The sequence below is a fragment of the Molossus molossus genome, unplaced genomic scaffold (genome assembly GCF_014108415.1).
Source record: "Molossus molossus isolate mMolMol1 unplaced genomic scaffold, mMolMol1.p scaffold_m16_p_3, whole genome shotgun sequence".
Taxonomy (NCBI): Eukaryota; Metazoa; Chordata; class Mammalia; order Chiroptera; family Molossidae; genus Molossus; species Molossus molossus.
In genome coordinates, this window is record NW_023425366.1 from 2,925,768 (window position 1) to 2,952,151 (window position 26,384).

The following is a 26,384-nucleotide window of genomic DNA, read 5'->3' on the forward strand; positions in this document are numbered from 1 at the left end:
TGCACGAGAATTAATGAGTAGAGAATGAGAGTGAACGAGTGAGTGAATGCACGAGAATTAATGAGAGAGAGAATGAATGAGAATGAACGAGTGAGTGAATGCACGAGAATTAATGAGTGAGAGAATGAATGAGAATGAACGAGTGAGTGAATGCACGAGAATTAATGAGTGAGAGAATGAATGAGATGTGAACGAGTGAAGTGAATGCACGAGAATAATGAGTGAGAGAATGAATGAGAATGAACGAGTGAGTGAATGCACGAGAGTGAACGAGTGAGAGAATGAATGAGAATGAACGAGTGAGTGAATGCACGAGAATGAACGAGTGAGAGAATGAGAGTGAACGAGTGAGTGAATGCACGAGAGTGAACGAGTGAGAGAATGCACGAGAGTGAACGAGTGAGTGAATGCACGAGAGTGAACGAGTGAGTGAATGAGAATGAACGAGTGAGAGAATGCACGAGAATGAACGAGTGAGAGAATGAATGAGAATGAACGAGTGAGTGAATGCACGAGAATTAATGAGTGAGAGAATGAATGAGAATGAACGAGTGAGTGAATGCACGAGAATTAATGAGTGAGAGAATGAATGAGAATGAACGAGTGAGTGAATGAGAGTGAACGAGTGAGAGAATGAGAGTGAACGAGTGAGTGAATGAGAGTGAACGAGTGAGTGAATGAGAGTGAACGAGTGAGTGAATGAGAGTGAACGAGTGAGAGAATGAGAGTGAACGAGTGAGTGAATGCACGAGAATTAATGAGTGAGAGAATGAATGAGAGTGAACGAGTGAGTGAATGCACGAGAATTAATGAGAGAGAGAATGAATGAGAATGAACGAGTGAGTGAATGCACGAGAATTAATGAGTGAGAGAATGAATGAGAATGAACGAGTGAGTGAATGCACGAGAATTAACGAGAGAGAGAATGAATGAGAATGAACGAGAGAGAGAATTCATGAGAATGAACGAGTGAGTGAATGCACGAGAATTAATGAGAGAGAGAATGAATGAGAATGAATGAGTGAGTGAATGCACGAGAATTAATGAGTGAGAGAATGAATGAGAGTGAACGAGTGAGTGAATGCACGAGAATTAACGAGTGAGTGAATGCACGAGAATGAACGAGAGAATTCATGAGAATGAACGAGTGAGTGAATGCACGAGAATTAATGAGAGAGAGAATGAATGAGAATGAACGAGTGAGTGAATGCATGAGAATTAACGAGTGAGAGAATGAATGAGAATGAACGAGTGAGTGAATGCACGAGAATTAATGAGTGAGAGAATGAATGAGAATGAACAAGTGAGTGAATGCACGAGAATTAATGAGTGAGAGAATGAATGAGAATGAACGAGTGAGTGAATGCACGAGAATTAACGAGAGAGAGAATGAATGAGAATGAACGAGAGAGAGAATTCATGAGAATGAACGAGTGAGTGAATGCACGAGAATTAATGAGAGAGAGAATGAATGAGAATGAACGAGTGAGTGAATGCACGAGAATTAATGAGAGAGAGAATGAATGAGAATGAACGAGTGAGTGAATGCACGAGAATTAATGAGAGAGAGAATGAATGAGAGTGAACGAGTGAGTGAATGCACGAGAATTAATGAGAGAGAGAATGAATGAGAATGAACGAGTGAGTGAATGCACGAGAATTAACGAGTGAGTGAATGCACGAGAATTAATGAGAGAGAATGAATGAGAGTGAACGAGTGAGTGAATGCACGAGAATTAATGAGAGAGAGAATGAATGAGAATTAACGAGTGAGTGAATGCACGAGAATGAACGAGAGAATTCATGAGAATGAACGAGTGAGTGAATGCACGAGAATTAATGAGAGAGAATGAATGAGAGTGAACGAGTGAGTGAATGCACGAGAGTGAACGAGTGAGTGAATGCATGAGTGTTGCTGGAGTGTGCAGGGTGCCCAGGACCCTAACCTGTCACGAGGACACAGTGTGTCCCTGTCTTCTCTCCCTGCTGCTGTCATGGGACGTCTTATTTTTTTAATCTTCACCCGAGGATATTTTTCCGTTTATCTTCAGGTAGAGTGGGAGGGGGGGAGAGAGAGAGAAACGTCAACGCAAGAGGGACACGTCGACTGGTTGCCTCCCGCACGACCCCAACCAGGGCCAGGGATGAACTGCGCCTGAGGTATGTGCCCTTGACTGGAATCGAACCCAAGACTCTTTGGTCCGTAGCCGACACTCTAACATGAACTGAACTGGCCAGGGCTGTCATGGACCGTGAACCAGGCCGTCCTGGGGCACTGGCCCTCAGAACGGACCCACGGATCCCCAGGGGTGCCAGCAACTGGCAGGAAGGCGGGACCGGGTGGAGTGATAGGACATTTGGCAGTACTGTCCACCCGCCGTCCCTACGGCTAAGCTGACCCTCTTTGTTCTTCCATCTAAACGTACAAAACAGAGGCCAGATTTGAGTTTGCCGTTTTAACTTTTTTATCTGACAGCGGTGTGGAAGTGACACAGAGCACGCGGCTCTGAGTCATTAGCATGAGTGTGGCCTCCAGCGGCTGTCAGACATGACGTCCTGAGCTTGTTATCCCTGCGGGGCTCGGTTTATGGGCTGGGAACGCTGGGACGTGGCACCCACAGGTGTTCCTGATTTTCCCGTCAGACTCACATCTCAGGCACTGGCAGCTGAGCTGGTGACGCATCGTTCCTCGTCGTCCGGTGACTAAACTCAGGTCCCCTCCGCCAGACTGCCCGGAGCCCAGCCTTCGCCCCGGCCTGGGGTCGGGGTGCTGCTGACCAAGCCGCTGGGCAGCGCTGGGCTTTGGGATTCCACCCCCGTGTCCGTGAGGCCAGTCAGGACGCTGAGACCGGGCAGATTGCCTTGTAGTGGACACAGAGGGAAAGGGTCTTTCACCGGGATGACACCGTGCTGTTCACACGCCGCGTGAGGGCGGTTTGAAAGGCTCGTTGTTTCTCCTTGGGTTTGTTTGTCCCCAGCAGCCCCTGGACTCGCCCTCTGGCTCGGTGTCTTCAGGTGGCCTGTGCGCTCCGAGGCGGGCCGAGGGGCACCGTCCCTGTCGCCGTCTTTGTGGCTCGTATCCCCTGCACGAAGAGGAATGGTGGCTTTCCGGACATGTCTCGTAGGCCTCTGCCTCGTACACCAGTACTTAGTCGCTCCGTCGGTTGAATGAATTAGCTGGGAAATGTTCCCAGACGTGTCCCCGCTCCGAGCGTTAATATAGACCAGCACTTCGGTGCCTCCGTTCTAACAGCCCCCCCGCCCCGCCCCACCGCTGTGGGTGGCAGGACTCTGTTCGGCGTCTTTGTCTCTGCTTCAACCACGTAGACCCACATTCCCTAACCCTGGGCACATCGTGTCCTCTTTTGCGTCCTGGATTCCCTACTGATAACATGAGAAGTGACAGCAGGGCCTACGTGGTAAGACGGTCACGGGCGGACCAGTTCACGCGTGTGCGACACTCAGCCCAACCCGCATTACCTGCAAACCACGCGTGGCCCGTGGGCGGTGGGCATAGTCAGGCCTGCTCAGTGGAAGAGTCTGTGAGCCCTGAGCGAGCCCTGAGCGGACGGGGAAGCCTGTTGCTTTCTCACTAGACGAAAACGTGCCGCACGTCCCGTCGGCAGCGGCAGCCCTCACGGGGCGCGTGGATCACGCGCTCGCCACCTCCGCTCGCTCTGGGCCCTCAGCGCCTCTGACACGGCTCCACCTCTGCTCCTCGGCCGTGGACAGCTCTCCGGCATATGGGCAGCGTCTGCCCGCCGCCTGTGACGCTCCTGGTGCCCTTGGCCGGGCCAGTGCGTCCATCTCCCAGCTGCTGTGGGCACTGGCTGCTCGTGGCTCACACCTGCACCCTTCCCCAGAGGCCTGCCCTTGGCTGGCGCTGACTGCCTCACCCAAACATCTTTGGGAGATTGGGAGATCATGCCCCCACCCCCTCCTGTTCCCCAGGGTGGCCGAGAGCCAAGCCCGTGCAGGGGTAGAGCAGCGTGGGCCCCTGGCCTTCGGATGGACGGCTTCTCCAGCTCAGTCCGCTCTCTCCTCATTGGCTCCCACTGAGGCTGGACTTCTGAACCCACATCTTTGCTCAGCTCCTCCCCCCGTCCCAGCCTGACGCTGCCGCTCCCGTTTGTCCAGCCCGCAGCTGGGCTCGGGTCAGGCGTGAGGAGTGCTGTCTCCGCTGCTGCTTGAGGGACTAGACCCCGGTGGCAGCCCTCCGAGCGTCCTGCTGCTTCCCAGTTCCCAGCACCTGTGCAGCCGAGCCCCTCCGCCAGGGAGCCTTCCTCCCGTCTTCTCTTTCGTGTTTGATTTATTTTGTTTACTTGGTGGGACCCTGCCCGAAAGGCCTCCCCCCTGCTCCCAGCATGTCTTTGCACACTCAGGGCATCCGTGCCCTTGGTCTCCTGCCCCTGTCTGGTCGGGACAGCACTGTGCTGAACGCCCGACTCAGCCTGCAGGTTCCTTTCAGAGCCTCGCCGGCGACGTCGGCTTGGGGTTGTTGTAACAGTTGTGTGAGCTGTTCTTTTGGAAACACTCGCGCTGTGCCTGGGACGTAGGACGCGCTCGTACGCGGCAGCTGTTTGGTCACTGTTTGGTCGTTGGAGAAACTCGCCCACCACGGATCGGACGCCGCTGTCTGGTCCCCAGAGCTCCGAGGGGAGGCCTCTAGCACAGTAGTTGATTACGCGGAGTTCTGGTCTGTGTTTTTTTTTCCTACTTTTCCCAGAAAAACTTGAGCTGCTCAGTGTCATCTACAGGTGTGGTGTGTCGGCCCTTCAGGGGAAGAAGAGACCTGGCACGTGGCGTTGGCTGATGTCCACAGTGAACACACCCCACCCTGTCCAGTGCCGATTCCCGCACGATGCCCCTGACCCTGGGGCTGGGGGATCCACTCCGCACCTCCAGGTCCCTCTGTGTCCCTCCCCTAGGCTCCGCACGGCGCATCTCACCCGGGACCCATGTGTTCAGGAGACGACTCTTCATTATTAAGTGGTTACAAGGTGACCATGTGCACCGACTTGGCGAAATACCTTGATAGCTAACTGTTCGTTACAGGACCAGTAAAACCCCTCGCCCCTACCCCCAAACACCGTCACTGCAAATCTCAGGTTTGCGATGTACTTGGCACATGACTGGCAGCCGGGCACTTCACCTCCCCTGGCCTCAGTTTCCCCAGAGAGCTGGACTGGAGAGTGTGCAGAGTTCCTTCTAGTCTCAGAACCTGTGGAGCCTCCTTAGCACGTAACTTCACCCCCTCACACCTCGTTCTCACGTTCCTGTGTTCGCCGTCGCGCCATCCGTGGTGCTGGGTGTGGGGAATAACGAGGGGCGGCCGTGCCCTGGCCGAGGCGGGTCTCAGTGTCCTTGTCGTGAACGCCCATCGTGTGGGCACCGTGAGTGTGCTCATGGTCAGCGGGGTCGTGCCGCTGTGCCCAGGGCCAGGGTTTTAGGGTGCCCCCATGTCTGCCCTGCAGCACGTGCAGGCACCTGCTCATGGTTCAGACTTTCCAGAACTTTCAAAGGCTGTTCGATCAGCAACCAATGTCCCCGGTGGGGAGCAGCCCAGGGAACCACTGGGCTCCACTCTTCCCCGAGGCGGTGTTCTTTCCACGAGATGCAGTGTCATGTATTCAGGGCTCTTCAGTGCCATCTGAACACATCCTCTGACTTCTGGTTGAGGGGTCCTTCTGGCTCCTTCCTCCCCGTTTTGATGAGAAAGGCAGAGGGTGGCTTCAGCGTGCTCCCCTCCGACGGCACGGCCGCCCCGCCCCCGCCGCTTCCTGCGCATCCTCTCCCCGCGTGGGTTCCCACCAGGGCTGACTGCTGGGCCCACCCTGCCGTTGCTGAGGGCTGTTTTTAAAGAGAGAATGTGTTTTGTTTTGACAGGGGCCGATCATATCCGGAAATACTGGAGCCGCTACTATCAAGGGTCCCAGGGGGTGATCTTTGTGTTAGACAGCGCGTCTTCCGAAGGTGACTTAGAGGTGGCCAGAAGCGAGCTGCACTCGGCGCTGCAGCACCCACAGCTGTGCACTTTGCCCTTTTTAATCCTGGCCAGTCATCAGGACAAGCCAGCCGCCCGCTCCGCCCAAGAGGTATGTCTCGCGGCCGGGCAGCTCCGTCTGTCCCGGCGCCGCGCTCCCTGCCAGGCCGCCCGTCACGCGGGACGTGCCGCAGCCCGGACGCCCGCGTCCTCGCCGAGCTGCCTCCGTCTGGTAGGAGTTACTGTGTTCGTGCCCGATCCCACGTGGAGAGCGCAGACTTTATTTTTCAGCTGTTTAGCAAAGTTAGAGGATATCTGAATAAGTTTCTCATCTGCTTGAAAGGGCAATGGCTTGGTTGTGTCCTGTCCTCCCACCCGCCAGCTACTAAGTCATCGTCTGGTCTCGCAAGGGGGCATCGGCGTGTCGCGGTGCATCAGATGTGTCACTGGCCCTGCGGTGCCATGCTCTCGTCCCTCTGAGACGCTGTCTGCTGGCCGCAGGCAGTGGCTTCCGTGCTGTAGTCAGCCAGGCTGAACACTGATGTCTGATCTTGCAGGCTCAGTGTCAGCGAACACGTTTGGCTGGGGACCCATTCATGTCTTCCTCCTCTAACGTCCCTGCCTAGCCCGCGCTGCCGCCCTGGCGGCCTGAGGCCGATTCCGGGCAAACCGTGTCTCAGCCAGCAGGTGTGCAGCTCACGGTACTCCCGCCAGGAGATGTGACACAGTCTTCAAAACTTAGATTCCAGTGAGCTCGCCCCGAGCGCAGGGAGTGGAAACGTGCGACGTGGCCCTTTACGCCTCGACCGGCAGGACAGGGCCCCTGCTCAGGAAACTGCTGTCCCAGTGACTTCCGAGGGCGGTGGTTCGTAGATGTGGCCCTGCTCTGACGTTTAAGAATGGGCAACCCCAGGGCACACGACGCTCTAAGTCCAGACCTTCCTCTCGCTGAGTGTGGGGTCCTCGGGCAGATGGCTTTGCTCCCTTCTGTCTTCTCACCTGCAAAACGGGAACAATGCACTGCGCTTATCATCAGTGAGCCGGGTAATTCGGATGATTCACTTCGAAGTTTGACGTACTGAGTGCACACTAGGATGTACACAGAGGGATTTCAGGGGGTGTCCGGAGAGCGGTCCGCATGGTGGGGTTTCTCCTGGGACAGGCAGCCCCGCCCTCCTCTGGGCCTCTCAGCCTCAGGCTGTTAGCGCTTTTCCTTTCCATGTTTATGAGCCGCCAGGTGAGAACCTGAAGTGATTAGGAAGAAACACGGCAAGGGCCGCACGGATTTATTCAGAGGGTCCTTCCCGCCAGACCCTCCCCATACGCTCTTCCAGCCCTAGGCCCGTCTCACCTCTCGCACCCGTGTTTCTGCCTGCGGAGTGGACGTCATGGTGCACGGTGGGTGGTCACGAGAGTTAAATTAGTTCGTGGTGAGAAGGTGCTTTGCTGGAAAGGTTATTACGCCTTCATTATGGGAAACTCTGTGTATGTCGCCTTACAGAACACACGCGGTGTAACATTTTGTACAGAAGTCACGTGTAACTCACACTATGAGATAGGTGGACATAACACAGGAGGCATTATACTTTCAGATCACTTTATTCAAGTCATGAGCAATCACTGGAAAAAAATATATATATACATATATACACATATATATACATATACATACATATGCATATACACACACACACACACACACACACACATATTGCTTTTAAATGTCAGAAAGTGTTTGTCTGTTTTCCTCGGGCACATACACTTGAAGCTAATATGTTCTTTAAACCCAGCGTGTGCCCCCTGGTGCCCCGTAGGAATAAGCCTGGGCGTGCGCACAGGAGGTGTCGGCAGTTATCTGCTCGGGTGTGCGCGTGTGTCTGTCTGATCCACGTTTCAACAAGACAGAGACTCTCAATGTGGGATGGCCATAGATTTGATCTGAAATCCTAGATTCTAAACTTGTACGTACTGAGGCCCACATGGCTTTGACTCCCCTCTGGACCTTAGCTTGGGATGGCATTTCCAGACCCCATGCCGAGGGCTGCTTCGTGTAAAGCATTTGCCCTGTGAGGAGATACATGCGTTCCAAGTGCATGTCAGCATTTCAGTCCAATCCGCGGACAAGGCCCATGGTCGGCCCTGGACGGTGTCAGGCATAAGGAAGTGCTCGGACTTTGGGTCTGGGGGGCAGAGACAGGGCAGCTTCCTCTGTCTCCACTGCGGGAGTGTCAGAGGTTCCTTGGGACGCCTTGTTGAAATACTCCCAGCAGTGCTTTAGGAATTAAATCAATACCTTCCTGTGAGCATAAAAAATGGAATTTTGAAACAGAATGTTAAACTTTTTATAAACAACCACCTCAGAATGGTTGGGAGTAGGCATGGGGAGAGAAAAGGGGATGTTTGAAAAGGGAACAAAGTTCCATGTTACTTGAAATATGTTTAGAAATGGCCTGATGTTTATCATTCTTTCTTTCTTTATCATGAAGGTATGACATGCCCTGGGCTCTGTTGCTTATAAATCTTTTTATTTATCTGTACCTGCTAATTTGTGTGCATTTTGTAGACTTTCCAAGTGCTAAAAAGATGGTGTTTTACCCTGCACAGTACCTGTGAATTTTGGGTAAAATCTTGGTCTTTCAGAACCGAGGAAAATGCACCCCATTTACAGAAAGCACTGAGCAGTTCTGTGAAGCGGTTAAGGAGAGACGGTCCTACAGGCTTGTTGATCCTTCCCCTCCTCTGTTGCAATCATTCGACTTTGTGCTTAATGCGTTATGCAAGAACTTTGCAATTATGTATCCTGATGCTGGAGTAAAAGTTGAAGGATACATTAGTCATGTCATGAGAACACCGCGAGACTGAGTCTGGAAGCCGGTAGAAGCCAGCGAAACCCAAAGGGGAGGAAGCTGGTTGTCGCTGGGCGTCCGTCGGGGTGGAAACCAGCAAGACGTCGTATGTATTTAGTTCCGTCCTCGGTGCTGAGTTTGGGTAGAGAACTGAGTTTAGGTGGAAGGACAACGTTTAAATTACTCGGTAAGCACAGACGGAGGGCAACATGCCCAATTCTGTTACTGCCCTTTTACAACGACAGTGGAGTCCAATCCACCGTCGGTCTCCGTCCTGTAACACACCTGTGACGACCTGGTTTAGCCCAGCAGAATTTTAATATTTTTAATGTCTTGAGAATTGATAGTAAACATTTTTTTCCCCCTACAAATCAGCCTTTTCTTTTAAATAGCAAAACACTGGGTAAAAGAACACCCTTTACACACTGTCTGAACGCCAAGCAGTCTTGTAGCAGATGTTTGTCGTATTCACTTTGGGGAGGTGTAGTTAGCATAGTTTTCCAGAATTGACTCAGAATCCTTGATTTTCCTCTATAGAAAACATACCATAAAAAGCTCAGACTTATGTCATATGGCCCGCTTGATCCATTAGGGAACATTCTGCTCTAACGTAAACGGTGAAGCCTTTCAAACGAGAATCATCTGAAGGGTAATTAGGTTGGCTTTTTATTTGTATTGAATTGTAATTGTATCTAATTTGTTTTACAACCCCCATAGGAGAGCATACTTCAGTTCTGAAGTTATACAATAGATCAGGAGGATTTTATGAGAAGTTAAGTTAATATAGTAACCAATAAATGTAATCCTATTTCCCTCCGCGTGGTTGCCAACCGAAGCTTTACCTCCCGGCTTTGTAAAATCCGATTTTCGTTTCCTGGGGCACTACTACTGTGTCTTATAAAAGGACGCACTTTGGCAACTTAAAAGAACTAGTTTATTCTTCCAGCCACTCATCTGATTGGATATGTGTCCATATCCTTAACCCAAAAGTATTTTACTTTTTCAGAAGTACTGTGTTAACTATTTGTCCAGTGTTCTTATTTTTTATTCTTTATGAAAGTGAATATTCAGAAAGATGAAAACTGTGCTGTGTAGATCTTTGAAGTGGAATGATAAGGTCGAGCGACTTGGTTGATTCCCTGGCTCATTAGCACAGGAACACCCAGCTTCTAGTAGAATGTCAGCATTAAAGTTCAGGTTTGTGAGCAGGCATTTCTCAATTTTCATGCAGTTGTGAGTGAGTTTACTGTGTGATGTGCGCAGCATGTGTGCTCTGTTGGAAGAATAGGATATAAATGTGAGAAGAGTCTTTGCAAGTACTTCTGTCATATAAACATTCCTTTTTTAGCCCATGTTTTGTTGTGATTATAAATATTCATATTTTTAACAAGACTTTCAATATTCAGTGTGTCATGACTAGTTTATCTAGTTCTCGCTTTTTAGTCTATAGACGTCTTCTGGGAGAGACCGCAAGCATGTGTTTTATGTTATTTAACTATTATACTTCATTAGAAGTACTTGTTTATCGACAAATATTTCTACGTTGTGTACTTCCCCCCTTCCTACAAAGGGCCAGAGAGAATTTTGGAGGATTAGAAATTTTGGACAGTGTTTGCTGATAAATAACAAGTCTCTAGTTTAAATTTTTATTTTATATTCTTCTTGGCAGTGAGCAGTTCTTTTTTTGGTAGCTCTGTGAAGCAGAAAATATCTGATTTTACATGACAAACTTTTTATTAGAAAATGCAAAGCAGTGTTTAAATCACTTAAAATATTTAGCTTATTTTAATATTGCATTCTGTGTGTGGAGCGAAACGAGTGTACATTTGTAAAATAACCATTATAAAGTATCATATTCTTTAAAACTCCGAAGTCTTCCAAGTGCCTTGACCTACCTCTTGGCAGCACTTCGAGCTGATTGGATTTCACATAGAGCAGCCCACATACCTACTGTGTGAGCAGTTTGAAACCCCCTCGGGGGATGTGTACTTACTCTGAAATGATATGAGATACAAATTGGTTTTTGTCCATTCTTACAGATGTACTTCACTCTGTTACAGTTTCATCTTGGGGAAAACAGTTAGGGCTTTGGAAGTCTGTTTTGCATGGAAGGGCTCTGTGATCTCCTGAAAATGTTTACTAACTTGCACAAGAAGCTGAAGGAATAACCATATTAATAGTCAGTTACAGAAGGGTTGTTATTATGAATATATTTTAAAGAGCAGCTTTTAGCTGAGAATACTAAAACAGCCAGAATGTTTTATTTATTGTACATTCAGGAAATTTTTTTATGTGCATCTCTCGAAAAACTTGATGTGTGTATTTGGTTTCTCTGATTCTAAATCTAGCCACATTGATTCTAAATGTAGCCACGTTGATCCCACACTCCAGGGAAGTCCGATCCCTGTGTTTGCACGGGCCCTTGGCCCTTGCTGTTAGAATGTGCTCTGCCCACTGAAAACTGATACAGTTCCCATGTACAAACATCCATAAGACAGGTCCGTTCTCTCAAGAACAGTATCTAGGTGGGAGAATAAAGTAACACATTTGAAAATATAACATTGTGCCTTAAATAATTCATTATATTTTCTTATTAGACCCCCATTTCTCCCCACTTTTTTTCTTCATTCAGTTCCATGACTTTTTTTCTTTTCTGCAAAGCCGGCGAGTGTCGGAATCTCTTCCCATGCTTACTCTCACTAACGCTGCCCGTCCGGACGTTTTAGTGGCCAGCTCTCCACCGCTGCCCTGAAGTTCTTGCAGAGACGCCGGGCAGTCCGTCCCCAGGTCGCCCCTTCGGCCCTGCTTTCTGCTCTGCCGGGAAGATCAGACTTCCTGCCCGGTTTTCGTGATACCCATCTTAGAAACCAGGATGACCCGGTTCCTTCCAGCATCAAGTGACATGCCCAGAGTCTGCGTGTCATGTGCTTGGTCCTTGAGTCCCCTTTTCTCACTGGTGTTCATCTTGCCCCGGGAAAACCACCCAACCCGAAGTTGTCCTGGGCACCCGTGGTGGAGCCATGTGCCCTCCTGACTTCCCCAGGAACCCTGGGCTTGTCCTAATCATAACACGAGACTTCATTGCCTGTGCACTTTTCTCTCTACCCCTCAAGATGGCAAATTCTTTGAAGGACAGGAATTCTGGCTTGTTCAATAGATGTTCTCTGAGATCCTGCCTCTGAGTCTCATCATATATGCTTCCCTCTGGCTCAACATCACCACCTGTCCTAAGACATCTTCCTCGTCACCCAGTCTGCCTCCCCTGTCCCCATTCTTGAGGATACAGAGTGTCCTCTGTTCTCCATCAAGCCTTAGCTGTGACTGTTTCTCTGGAACCACACCTTGCATGAAGCTTCACCATTCTAACCTTGTTCCCAATTTAAAAAACTTGAATCTGTTAATCACCATGTTTGTTTTCGTGTCTTTTTTACTTACGGTTGGGTTTGTCTGCTGGAGGACCTCGCTTACAGCCTCCCCAAGTTCCTCATAGAAGGTGGCAGGGCCTCTTTAATGTGCTTTTCTAAACTGCCTGTATTTTACCCACGTGGGGCTTGTCCCTGCGGCTGGCATCTCACACTGTCTTTTACTGTGTCTGTCCCCACGTGGAGGAGATGGGTGCACAACGAAGCGCTGTGGGCACCCAAGGGACGTGGTTTGAGAGCAGTGAATTCAGATGAATACAAACAAATTGTGCTTTGTAATTAATAAAAGTGTTTAGCCCTGGCCGGTTTGGCTCAGCGGTTAGAGCGTCAACCCTGGGGACCAAAGAGTCTCTGGTTGGATTCCGGTCAAGGACACATACCTCAGTTATGGTTCATCCCCGGCAACCAGTCAGTGTGTCTCTCTCACATCGATGTTTCTCTCTCTTCCTCCCTCCCACTCTATCTGAAGATAAATAGAAAAATATCCTCGGATTAAAAAATAATAATAATGATTAAAGTAAAATTGTTTATTACATTCATGAAACTTAGAAGGATTTTTAAAATTCTTACATTTAATACTTTTTCTTCCTGTATATATCCAAGTAAAACACTATTATTTTGCTTCTTTCTGGGTCTATTCACCGCAACATGTAGTTGAGTGGTTGTACTGGTGAATTTCAACCTCCATATCTGTGTTTCAACTTTGTATTTTGTGAAAATTAGTGTTTCATTAACCTCCACTCAATAAAGGCAACAAATGATTCAGAAGTTTACAGAACCATTTTTTTAGTCCTTAGTTCCATGTATTTATTTAGCAAAAGAAAACTCACTTTAACCACACATTCCATAGCTTACAGAGCTAATAAAACATTTGTTGATTTAAATTAATTTGAGGATAGACACATAGTTAACGTCACTGAAGTACTTTGAAGATAAAAAGCACAATAAGCGTTAGTTATTATCATTATGATAATTATCATTATTAGTACACAGTGTCTGCTTAAAAATACCTTTGGTTACTCTGGGATGGCTGAGACTAATGAGCGGTTAATCTGCTGGGTCTTACCCAGAACTAAGGATTTGAGGCATAATACACTACAGGTCTTCCCTCCCCCCCAATAGATCAAGGGATGTGTTTGTTGATTCTCTTCCCTAAAGAAAAATAAGCTTCCTGTAATGCAGGAGAACTCATTTTGAATGCTTTGAATATATTCTTATATAATTTCTATAGCGAGTTCTGAGGACAGGCTAGGTCTCCTGAGAAGGTTCTAGAAACGTAGGCTTTGATTTCTATGAAGTCAAAAACTATTGGCTAAGTATTTCTGAGTTGTATAGAGCTTAAATTTATAATTTTTATACACCAAAAACACTAGAACTTAATTATAGGAAGAAAATATGAAAAAATAATTTTTATTACAAAAATGAGAAATTATAACTGGGGAGTTATAAAAATAAATGTAATTAATTACATACATTACCTCCTATGGGGCTACTTTAAGGGAGAGTCTTTAGATTACTCTTTAGAAGAGAGGCTTCAAGATTAAGCCAAATTCCTTGCAAGATGCTGCAGAGATGAAGGAGCCATTGAAACACTTTAACAGGCACGTGTCTGAAAGTCAGATGTGCTGCAGCCTCACAAGGAGGAAGACCTGAGTGACGCGTCTGAAGGAGACAGTCCCTCATACTATTGCACATTACACGGGAAGGCCCTGGAGTGAACGTGAGGAGGGAGGGCGCCCGCAGCTGATGGTCACAATGGGCGCGGCCATGCCGGGCTGTCCGAGTGTGCGGCGGATCCGCAGCGGGAAGGGGAACACGCCTCAGCTCAGCAGCACTGCTGGGGAGAAGGCAGGAGGGGCAGGAGCCCAGACCAGTTTCCAAGCAGCGCACAAACTATAGGCTAATTAAAGGTTTTGACCGGTGATCCCAGCAAAGGCAGACGCAGAAGGTCGGGGGCCAGCCAGGTGTATGGGGAGGCAGACTCCTTCCCCCGAAGCATGGGAAAGGCGGGTAAGAGAACCGGTGACTGGTCCTGGCAGTGACTTTGCCAGGCTCTGCTGTGTTGGCACCGGCGTGACAACCACGTGTGTATGGCCTTCAACCTACAAGAACAAACACATGCCCGTGAGCGGGTACCGGCTCTCAGCTTTTGAGGTGAGCAGAGTCCTCCAGTGCTGAGACACAGGCAACTCCTCCTTCCCGCTCTATCGGTCCTGTGCCGGCCTATGCACTGCACGTGCCTCTGATGAGAACAGTGAGCCAGACGTGACCACCGGTGCACACGCAGCCTGGACCCGCCTAGCAGAGGCCGCCCCGCCGAGGGCACGGGCTCAGGAGTGAACCAGACACGACCACCGGTACACACGCAGCCTGGACCCGCCTAGCAGAGGCCGCCCCGCCGAGGGCACAGGCTCAGGAGTGAACCGGACGTGACCACCGGTGCACACGCAGCCTGGACCCGCCTAGCAGAGGCCGCCCCGCCGAGGGCACGGGCTCAGGTAAAAGCGGACTCAGCCACACCTGGGTAGTTGATCATCCAGCATCTCATTCTTTTACCTTCTGTAGTAACATCTCTTTATGTAGAATTCCATGTTCAACCACAAAGGACTCCATTACTTAAATATTCAGGTCACTTACAGAGCCGTGCCTGGAGGGAGGGGCGGGGTCTGGGATGAAGCCTGGTGCACACTCCTGGGCAGGAGAGGGAGCTGGTTCCCCCAGAGTCGGGACAGTGCCGCTCTGGCCTCACAGGTGCCGCCGCTCCCTCCTGACCCGCCTCGTCGCTCACAGTGCCAGTAGTGACACAGCAACGCCTCCTTCACCAAGCATCCCGAAACCTAAACTTGTGCACCTACAGATCTTCGATCAAATGGAAGTGTCTGCTGCTCAGCTGTAGAGGAAAAGAGTCAGGTCGTGTTTCATTTCAGGCTGCTTTAGACTTACGCTCAACGAGACCGACTGACAGTATTCAACGTGTTCAGAGATCGGCATCCAGTTGTGTCGAGCACAGAGAACACAGGGCAGGTGCTGCTCGCTCCACACCTGGCAAAAGACTGGGGACTCCAGACCGGGTCGCGGGCAGTTCTTACAGCGAACCGCGCCGCTGGACAGTGAGCAGCTACGAGAGACGACTGGGATTATTTTCACAACGATAAGTGAAACCAACTAGGCCATCAGGGAGCGAGGTTTTCTGTACGGAACAATATCATTTTAACATGCAGAATCTGTAGCAAGTTATTTATTTTTAGACTGGTTAGGACTCATCATGTGTCAAGCCCCAAACGAGTCTTTATTGTCCCGGAGTGGACAACCTGGTGACTGGTACACAGTTTGGACAAGGAGAACACAGAAACCATGAACTGGAGATAGAGCTGGGCAGGGAAACGCTCGGAGGACAGCTGGTTGGAGCATTACAGTCGTCCATGGGGCTAGAAAGGGAAGATGTTGCATTGATGAGGAGACTGAGCCATCGCTGGAGGGATCCTGAAGGCCCGACAAGAGCTGGAGATGGAAGTTGTGTGGCTTACGTGCACCAAGGGGCATCATTGTTACCGTTTTGCAATTGGTGTTACAAAAAAAGCAAACCACTGGGCCTGGACCAGGGGTGGGGAACCTTTTTTCTGCCAAGGGCCATTTGGATATTTATAACATCATTCATGGGCCATACAGAATTATCATCTTAAAACTTAGCCTGCTCTGTTTGGTCATTTAATTGACTGGCCCTAATGTGACGGCTGGCCTGCTTCTCCATGGTGAGGCTGTGATGTTCGCTGGGACTGACTTCGCGGGCCTTGTGCGGCCTGTGGCTGGACGTTCCCCACCCCTGGCCCAGACAGATGCCCCGATTTTCCTAAATATTCCTTAAGAATGTCTTTTTCTTGTTATACATAAAGATTTACATTTCATTTGGTTCTAGAATAGTTTCATTTAAAATGGTACTTGTCAAACTTACTGGAAAATTAAGTCTAAATATTTGAATTAAATAAATGTGTGGTTAGAGATTCTTAAGTGTAAAAATACATGTTTCTGCATGTTTGGGGCAGTAAGAAATACGAGTTTCTCATGTTTTTATATCAACTTTGATGTTCTTTAGTTAAAGTTCAAGGTTAGACATCTATTTTTCCTTAATAATGGCTTTTAAATAACTTCTATATTAATAAGCAAATTAAGTTCTCTCTCTCTTTTTTTGTTAATAAGGGAAAACAGATTTTGAGGTAAAACGGGATCACTGGATTGCAGGAGCCTTAACAGACACTGTTATTAATGTCACCGTCTCGCCCGCACTTCACCGGAAGCTCTATCTCTTAGCCAGACGGCCGGCAGAGTTTTCTGTCCCAGGGAAGGTCCAGCTCATGACTCTGAGTGTGCGCTGCCCCTTCCTCTCTGATTTAGATCATCCGTCCCAGCAGCATCCACGCAGAATATTCTGTTTTATCTGTGCGGACCCATCTGAGGTGCTAGACGTTGCTTTCGTGGTAAAACACTGGATACCAATCTGTGATTTTCTAGTTTCATCTGCTAAATCGCGGGATACAAACATTGTCAGTCCTTCAGACTCGTCCTTATTTGGACTCTAGCTCCTCAAAATGTTGCCATATGGCTCTTTAGCCACAGCAAGGCCGAAGTACAAGTGTACGCGATGAAAAATGTCCCGTTACTGAGACGTTAGGGCAGGCGCTGTGCTCCCCCGCGTACTGCCCGAGCCGACTTTCGGGAGCACACCGTCCCGCGCGGGCGGTTCACAGACCCACGCATGCTTGTGACGAGCTGTGGTGGAGGTTCTGCATCTCTGTGGGTCAGGGCCCCACAGCTGTCGCCCTGCGGACGGGATGTCTCGTCTCCACCGGGATCCCTGTGGGGCCCTACGTAGTCTCTAAAAATCCTTTCGATCCCCTTTTAGTTAGTAATCGGAATGATTAATAACATCACGGGGCACATTCTTAAGAAGGTACAAAAGGTACGTGGTGGAAGGTATTTCCTCTTCTCTCTGTTCCTCTCATTTCCAGCTCTCAGCCTTCAGCCAGGTACCTTATTATAAAACTTTGAATGTCAAAAGGTTAGAAACACCAATTTAATGAATTTTCCTTAACAACGTAATGAAATATGGACCCTTTATTTAGGAGTAGAATCATCGTAAAGATGCTACTTCTAAGCCTGGACGGTGTGGCTCAGTAGTTGAGCATCGACCCTGCACCAGGAGGTTGCCGGTTCCATTCCCGGGCAGGGCACATGCCCAGGTTGTGGCCCAATCCCCAGTGGGGGGCATGCAGGAGGGGCCAATCGATGTTCTCTCTCATCTATGTTTCTCTCTCTCCCTCTCCCGTCCTCTCTCTCAAAAATCAATAAAGAAAAAAAAGATGGTCCTTCTAAGACACTTGGGGTGAGAAACTACAATCATTTTAAGAAAACCAGTGTCAGTCATTTAGCCTCTAGGCTCTTACCACGAGTGGTCAGCAGTTTACTGAGTCACATGAAGGAAGGGGACGTATTGGAAACTCCACCTCTGATGTCACAAGGGTTTCCGTAATTAATGGCATGTGGCTGTGCATCTCAGGAGTCATACTTTATTTCGGAAAACTTTCAGACGTGCAGACAGGCCCAGAAAATAATACAGCAGAGAACCTCACCTACCCCTTACCCAGGTGGAGCAAATGCTAACAGTTTTTATCAAATTTATTTTAGGGCTTTTCCTTAAGAAACGTTATTAAAGATGCATTTTAAGCCCCTTTCCCTGATTTCTTCAGAAGTGAGTCTGTCTTGAAGTTGGTGTGTAACTTTCCCAAGGTATATTTTTACACTTTTAATACCTATGCACGTATCTAAATAATATGTAGTAGTTTCTTGTGACAGGTTTACATAAGTGGTGTCTTTCAGCATCTGCTTTATCGCGCGTCGATCGCCATACTTTTGACATTATTTGTACACCCTAAGTAAATCCAGCTTACTCGTTTTTACTGATTTATTGTGTGCGAGGCATGGCTGAGCCAGAATTTTATTTATTCATTGTCTCACTGACGAAGCTTTAGGTTGTTTCTAGATTTTCGAGAATATAAACAAAGTGAGTGACTCTCTCTCCGCACGCTTCCTTGTGTACACGCCAGCGTTACTCAAGTGTGCCCATGTGACACTGGACTTACTGGCTCATGGGACACACACGTGTGTAACTCGCTGGGTATTTAACTTGGCACTTTGGCTTTGGAAATGACGGATGCTGAGACTCTGAGGTGAGAATGCAGATTCGAACCCTTCTCTCTGCTGACAGGCTGAGTAATACTGGCGGGAACGGAAATCTGTGTCCTCATCTGTAAAGTGGGGATAATTCTGGAACCTGCCTCAAAGCCCGTGGGATGAAGTGCGATTCCGTGAGGTGGGGCTCAGTCGGTACCGATTGTCGCTTCTCACCGTCCCCGCCCCCTCCACGGGGTGCTGGGGGGCACACGGCGCTCGTGACTGCGTCTGGTCTCTTGCCACAGCGTGCTCGTTACGACACAGAAGGAAGCTGCGGCCGTCCAGAGCAGGCACGACATACTCCGGGACGTCCGAGGACGCTTAAAGAATAAGCCCCAAACCCAGACTGTTCGAAGCAGAACGAAGAGCCCGAGGACCGGACACCACCCCAGCAGCTCGTATCAAATCGCACAAAGTAATTTACTCTGCTTTCGTTTCTATGTGCGGTGTTCTCATCAGACACCGGTTTTTAAATCATTGACCAACGAAATGCACTTTCCTCTGATGTTGTGAGGGAACCAGGGCAGTCGAACCTTTTGGTGGTTTTTATTTCTGATGTTTAATAGTAAAGCTTGCTTGTCCCCCGTCCCAGATATGTCATTCCGCCTTAGTTTTTAATATGCCAGTTGTGTAGTACTGTTAAGTTAGTGGCTTTCTCTCTCTAAAGAACACGAAAGCAGTGTGCAGTGTCACGCCCGGCCCCAGGAAAATGCGGGAAATGCGGGACAAGCTGTGGCCCACCTGCGGACGTCTAGGTTTCTGTGAGCCCACGGAGCCCAGAAACCTGCTTTCGGTCGCTGCTGCTGGCGAGTCCCGTGGCTGGTCCTTTCCCCCCTTTGGAGGCCCCGAGGTCACCCGATGATTTCAGCGCACTCGTCACACAGATTCTTGCTTTCAGATTTCAGTAGCACCTTCTCAAGCCTTCAGAGTGGATGGCTCTGCGTGACGTTGACATAGCACCTTCTCAAGCCTTCAGAGTGGATGGCTCTGCGTGACATTGGCATAGCACCTTCTCAAGCCTTCAGAGTGGATGGCTCTGCGTGACGTTGGCATAGCACCTTCTCAAGCCTTCAGAGTGCATGGCTCTGCGTGACGTTGGCAGCAGCACCTTCTCAAGCCTTCAGAGTGGATGGCTCTGCGTGACGTTGACACAGCACCTTCTCAAGCCTTCAGAGTGGATGGCTCTGCGTGACGTTGGCAGCAGCACCTTCTCAAGCCTTCAGAGTGGATGGCTCTGCGTGACGTTGACACAGCACCTTCTCAAGCCTTCAGAGTGGATGGCTCTGCGTGACGTTGACACAGCACCTTCTCAAGCCTTCAGAGTGGATGGCTCTGCGTGACGTTGACACAGCACCTTCTCAAGCCTTCAGAGTGGATGGCTCTGCGTGACGTTGACAGTAGCACCTTCTCAAGCCTTCAGAGTGGATGGCTCTGCGTGACGTTGACACAGCACCTTCTCAAGCCTTCAGAGTGGATGGCTCTGCGTGACGTTGACACAGCACCTTCTCAAGCCTTCAGAGTGGATGGCTCTGCGTGACGTTGACACAGCACCTTCTCAAGCCTTCAGAGTGGATGGCTCTGCGTGACGTTGACATATCACCTTCTCAAGCCTTCAGAGTGGATGGCTCTGCGTGACGTTGACACAGCACCTTCTCAAGCCTTCAGAGTGGATGGCTCTGCGTGACGTTGACACAGCACCTTCTCAAGCCTTCAGAGTGGATGGCTCTGCGTGACGTTGACACAGCACCTTCTCAAGCCTTCAGAGTGGATGGCTCTGCGTGACGTTGGCAGCAGCACCTTCTCAAGCCTTCAGAGTGGATGGCTCTGCGTGACGTTGACACAGCACCTTCTCAAGCCTTCAGAGTGGATGGCTCTGCGTGACGTTGACACAGCACCTTCTCAAGCCTTCAGAGTGGATGGCTCTGCGTGACGTTGACACAGCACCTTCTCAAGCCTTCAGAGTGGATGGCTCTGCGTGACGTTGACATAGCACCTTCTCAAGCCTTCAGAGTGGATGGCTCTGCGTGACGTTGACATAGCACCTTCTCAAGCCTTCAGAGTGGATGGCTCTGCGTGACGTTGACATAGCACCTTCTCAAGCCTTCAGAGTGGATGGCTGCATGACTTTGATTGCTTTTCAAGTGCTTTTGGAAATATTGGAGAGTCCTCCTGAAAACTGAATTTCCTGGACTATGTTTCCTTTGGGGGAAATGTTAAGGCTGTTGTAGATCTTCCGAAAGCCCCCAATTTCACAACCCAGAGGAGCGTGACTGAAACAAATTACTTAATAAGGAAATGAACACGGTGTAAGAAGAGAGGACGCTGCTGTATCTCTGGGTCCCGGACAGTAAATCAGACCTGGGTGTGCTTTCCCCCTTCATTCTCGGTGCCTTTTGATCACTGATCTGGGTGACCCCGCGCTCAGGGGTGTTTCTTCACGTGACAGGGACAGTTCCAAGTAGAGGCGTCCTTTGGGGACCTGGCAGTTCCACTTGGCCAGCCTGTGAGCAGAGACGCAGGATGACAGTGACCATCCGTGACGGGGACTCCGGGCAGGGTGACGTGGCATGAAGAACCCTTGCTAGCCCGCGTGTCTGCCTGGGCGACTTGGCAGCAGGTCATCGGAGGCCAGCTGCAGGCTGATGGTTCGATCGCGTCGAGACTCTGGGCCTTCGGAAGATTTCGGGTGCCCAGAGCCATTCGCTCCCGCGTGGGTTTTACTTACCTGGGGTTGCAGCCCGCGGGGCAGTGCGAAGCTGTCCTTCGTCTCACATACGCTCATGAACTAGTCATGGATGTGGCCCTAGATTCTTTTTGTTTTTTTAAATTTTCATTGACTCCATTGAGGTGACGTTGGTTGATGAAATTGTATAGGCACCGGGTACAACTCTAGAACACATCAACTGTATATTGTGTTGTGTGCTCACCCCAAGTCGCCTCCTCCCGTCACCCTCTGTCCCCCTCCCCTCTCCGTCCCGATGTCGCGAGCCCTGTACACCCACCGCGGCTGGTCTCACGCACGCGTGATGTGCAGGGAAGCTGAACCCTGAGCAGGTCTGCTCTCTGCGTGCCCTGCGCTCCCGTCACCCTCTGTCCCCCTCCCCTCTCCGTCCGTGATGCCGCGAGCCCTGCACACCCACCGTGGCTGGTCTCACGCACGCGTCATGTGCAGGGAAGCTGAACGCTGAGCAGGTCTGCTCTCTTCGTGCCCTGTGCTCCCGTCACCCTCTGTCCCCCTCCCCTCTCCGTCCCGATGCCGCGAGCCCTGCACACCCACCGCGGCTGGTCTCACGCACGCGTGATGTGCAGGGAAGCTGAACGCTGAGCAGGTCTGCTCTCTGCGTGCCCTGCGCCGACCCGAGCCAGTGCCTCCCCCGACGTGCCGGGCGCGTGCGTCCGAGCGCTGTGGTGGCAGCGGGGAGCGGTTCGGAGGGGCCTGTCCCGGCTCTGTCGTCTGGTGAGGTGTGCCCACCGGCGCCCGCCGAGCCTGGTGTGGGGACGTCTCGCTATGGTCGACGCCTTTAGGGTGGAAGAGGACAGATGCCGCGGGTCCCTGGGGCCTGGTGCCGGCGTCCGTGCTGTCGGGACCTGAAGGGCTGGTCTCCTTCACGCGCCGCAGCTCTGGGGGCGCCTGTCGCAATCCCGTCGGCAGCTGTGACGCCAACACTGCCGCTGCTCCATCAGCGTTTCTGCAAGACTGGCCGGTGAAAGCCATCTCCCCGTGGGACAGAAGAGCTGTGGTGCCCGCCTACCTGTTATCTGTCTGTCTGTCTGTCTGTCTGTCCATCTGTTTGTCCGTCTGTCCATCTTCCTATCTGCCTGACCGTCCATCCATCCATCATCTATCTATCTATCCATCCATCTATCTATCTATGTATCTATATTTTTCTGTCTATCCATCTGTCCATTTGTCCATCCATCCATCCATCATCTATCTATCTATCTATCTATCTATCTATCTATCTATCTATGTATCTATATTTTTCTGTCTATCCATCTGTCCATTTGTCCATCCATCCATCCATCCATCCATCATCTATCTATCTATCTATCCATCTATCTATCTATCTATCTATATTTTTCTGTCTATCCATCTGTCCATTTGTCCATCCATCCATCCATCCATCCATCATCTATCTATCTATCTATCCATCTATCTATCTATCTATCTATGTATCTATATTTTTCTGTCTATCCATCTGTCCATTTGTCCATCCATCCATCCATCCATCCATCTATCATTCATCTATCTGTCTATCTATCCATCTCTATATCTATATATTTCTATCCATCCATCCCATCTATCATCTGTGGGTCTGCCTATCTATCTGTGTGTCTATCTATCTGTCCATCTGTTTGTCACATCTAAAACCTAGTGTTTGAGGTAAAGATGGGAGTCTGACAGATGACAGTACTACTGCTCGGGTGTGGCAGGCACCGCCTGGAGCTGGGACAGCCTCTCACCGCGGGGCAAGGTGTTCGTTCTCGGTGCCCTAAGCCTGCCCAGAGCAGGGACTGGCTGTCGTGGCCCGGGCAGGCGCTGTGGCTGGAATAAGGAAATTTTTTTTTTTAATTCTCACCTGAGGATATGTTTTTCATTGATTCTAGAGAGAGAGGGGGAGAAGAAGGAGCAGGGAGGGGGGGGGGGAGAGAAACATGGATAGGAGAGAGACATTTTGATCGGTTGCCTCTTTTACATTCCCCAACTGGGGGTCGAACCTGTGACCCTTTGGTGCTTGGGGATGATGCTCCAACCAGCTGAGCCGCACTGGCCAGGGCTGTGATAAGGGAAATCTTGGTCAACATCAGAGAGGACCAAATTTAAGCTTTCCATAGCGGCCGACCAATGTCTGAAGATTTATCGGTAGAAGCTGCCTGTCTATGGATATGTCTGCCTGTCCGCACAGTGGCCAAAGGACGTGTCCCAACGATGAGTGATACCGTGGTTCAGAGTTCTAAGCACATTTTAATATTCGCTCTGAAGCAGACAATTGTTCATTCTCCCAGCCATGGTGTCGCACAGTTGCCGTGGCAGGTGCATGCAAGGTGGCGTGAAGACGGCAGGACCGCCCGTTTCCTCTGGCCGCCTGCTGTCATGGGCAGTGACAGCCGGTCATGGAGAGAGCAGGTGGAGATGTGCGAGGGTGTCGTGGGGACACGGAGTGGACGCTGTCACGGGTGTGAGCTCATGTGTGTGTAGTGCAAGGTGTGCTTCACGCGCGTTGTATCAGCGACTTCTCCGGACTGTCCTGGGGGCATGGCGTTGACTCCTCACCCGTGTCATAAAGGGTGGCCCCAGAAATGAAGTGATCAGTTACCCAGGACCCCACCACCGTGACCGGATCCCACATCTCTGACTTGAACGCACCTGCCCAGTCTACCACAACCATCTTGCCATTGAATTTTTTAAAAAGTAACAAAACATTTTATTTGAATTTTGAACTATAATTTAATTTTCTTTTTTCACTTTGAAGTCCTGCATCAATTTTTTTTTTCTTGGCTGTTTCTTGCTACTTGGACAGGCCCCAGCTGCCAACCTGCAGACGGGCCCTTGTGCCCTCGAGCGCGAAGGATTGAAGACACGAGCGAGCGTGCTCGTAGCTGTTTGTGGAAGTGACTGGTGTTCCGTGCGGAGGGGAGAACGCTGCTCCTCCAGCTCACGGACTGTGCTGCCCGGCCTTGTCTGTAGAAATTGCACAGGGCTGCCTTCGAGCTGATGCTACCACAATCATTTCTGTAGCCCCCCCGCCCCGAGCCCTCCCAGCTGCACGCATGCAGGAGTTTGTATCCATCACTTCACCGGTGGGAGATGAGAGGAGGTGGGGGATCGGAAGGGGTCTGTGGGAAGGGGGAACAGTCAGGGACAGGAGTGGAGTTCCAACACACCCTGGCATATTTGGGGACTCGTTCACTGTTCTCAAACCAGCGATACATTGTTTAATGTAAACCCGTGTGCCTCACCAGGAAACCACCATCAGAGAATTACAAAGGTGCCTTTGCATTAGGCGGTAGCTCCCTCTGGGCTGCCTCGTCTCGGATGCGTCCACGCGTGATGGAGGGAAGCTGTGTCAAAGGAGCAATGGGTTCCCGAACCCTCCCTGCTCTCTACAGAAGGATGGAGAACCCGCGAGAAACCAGTCCTTACCTCTCAGAACTCAGAACCTTGATTTATACCACTGTCATCTTCTTCGAATAATCTGGTTGCACGAGAAATAGTTGATATCCTTGTTAAGAAGGCTGCTCACCTACCTTTCATCGGGTCAGCACGTACTCGCCGGGGGAAGGGATCCGTGTTTTCCCATGATGCTCAAGAGGGGCTGTTTTCAAAGCCGTTTGCTTCACGGGACGCCTTTGCAGATGGATGCTAAATCGATGAATGATTTCGATGGCGGTAAAAAATTATTAATGTAGCATTTCTAAAAATGCCTTAAAACTTCTATTATATACTCAAGAGAAAACGGTAGTAGTAATTTAGAATACCTGTGAGTTATATACCCAGCACTTTTTCTGGGCAGGGGATACTGTTATTTTACCTTTATGTAGTCTATGTTATCATTTATTTTGGAGTTACATTGTATCTTTGTGGGGGATTTCTGTTTTACTCTTGAACTCAAAATCTTGTCTTTTTCAAATTTTTCAGTTACACACTACGATGTTACTTCAGGTGTGCAGCATGGTGATTACACACTTATACAACTGACGGTGACCACCCCATACGTCGCGTGCCCATGGGGCACTAGGCAGGGTCATGACAATATTACTGACTACATTCCCGTGCCTGCGTTGACAACGGGCAATCTGTGCATCTCAATGAACTCAAAATCTTTAATGTTGTCATACTAAACTACACTGCAGGTGTGTCCCACACAGTTTATCTAGCAGACTTGCCCTTCTGCCCCTCCACACTGGAAGAGATGGGGTGCATTCACTGTATGGGGGACGCGTGGCCATTTTTAAGGAGAGCTAAATCCAGACCTCCCCGGGACCGGTCAGGGCAGGGTTGGAAACGGTGGACATGAAGATGAACGGGCGTGACACTAGCCTCGGCCGGTGGCACGCGTCCAGACGTGTTGGCTAGCTCCGCGTGGCATGTGTGCGTTCGGGCTTGAGAACCAAGCGCCTCTGGGGAAATCATCGGAAATGTTTCATGGGCCGTTCCACAGACGGAGCCCTCCCAGATCCTCTGCTCTTGAGACCACACTGGAAACACAGCCGCACTCAAGCTGCAGGGTTTTATGTTGTTGTCATGAATCCTCACCTGTGGATATTTTTTTCGTTGATTTTTTAGAGAGAATGGAAGGGAGGGAGAGAGAGAGAGAAACATCGATGTGAGAGACACACACCCATTGGTTGCCTCCCGCACGACCTGGACCAGGGCTGGGGATCGAACCTACAACCCAGGTACGTGCCCTTGACCGGGAATCAAACCCGCGACCCTTTGGTCCGCAGACCGATGCTCCAACTGCTGAGCCAAACTGGCCAGGGCAAGATGCAGATTTTTAAAAATGTATGTGCGTATATATATCCATATAAATTCGTGTTTAAAATAATCTGTTTCCATAGCAGACCCCTGATACTATCAGGATATAGTCTAAACTTCCTCCAATAGGGGAGTCACTTAAACCATGTGTAATATTGATACCTAAGAGAGTAAGTTAAAGTCATTTTTACACCTTTTCCAGAAATCACCTTTTTATTTCAAAAGCGGTTTGGTAACCCCGATCAGACTTTGAGCGGGCAGGGGCTGTGTCGGAAGCAGGGTTGTCCGCCGACCTTCCCGCACCTGCTGCCTTGGGACCACGAGGACCCGAAGCTCCACCCCAGTGAACCCACCGCATGTAGGAGGAGAGAGCACCCTCACCCGGGGCCGCGGGCTGCCCTGTTCTCCGCCTCCCACAGGGCCAG

General features: G+C 50.0%; 1 protein-coding gene across 1 annotated transcript in view; it reads left to right on the plus strand.

Moving 5' to 3' along the window:
• ARL15 (ADP ribosylation factor like GTPase 15) overlaps window positions 1-26,384 on the plus strand; it is a 350,669-nt gene that overhangs the window by 166,495 nt on the left and 157,790 nt on the right. The window contains exon 4 of the mRNA XM_036279339.1: window positions 5,887-6,095. Within this exon, the coding sequence (XP_036135232.1) occupies window positions 5,887-6,095 (209 nt within the window). The remainder of the gene's footprint in view (window positions 1-5,886; window positions 6,096-26,384) is intronic.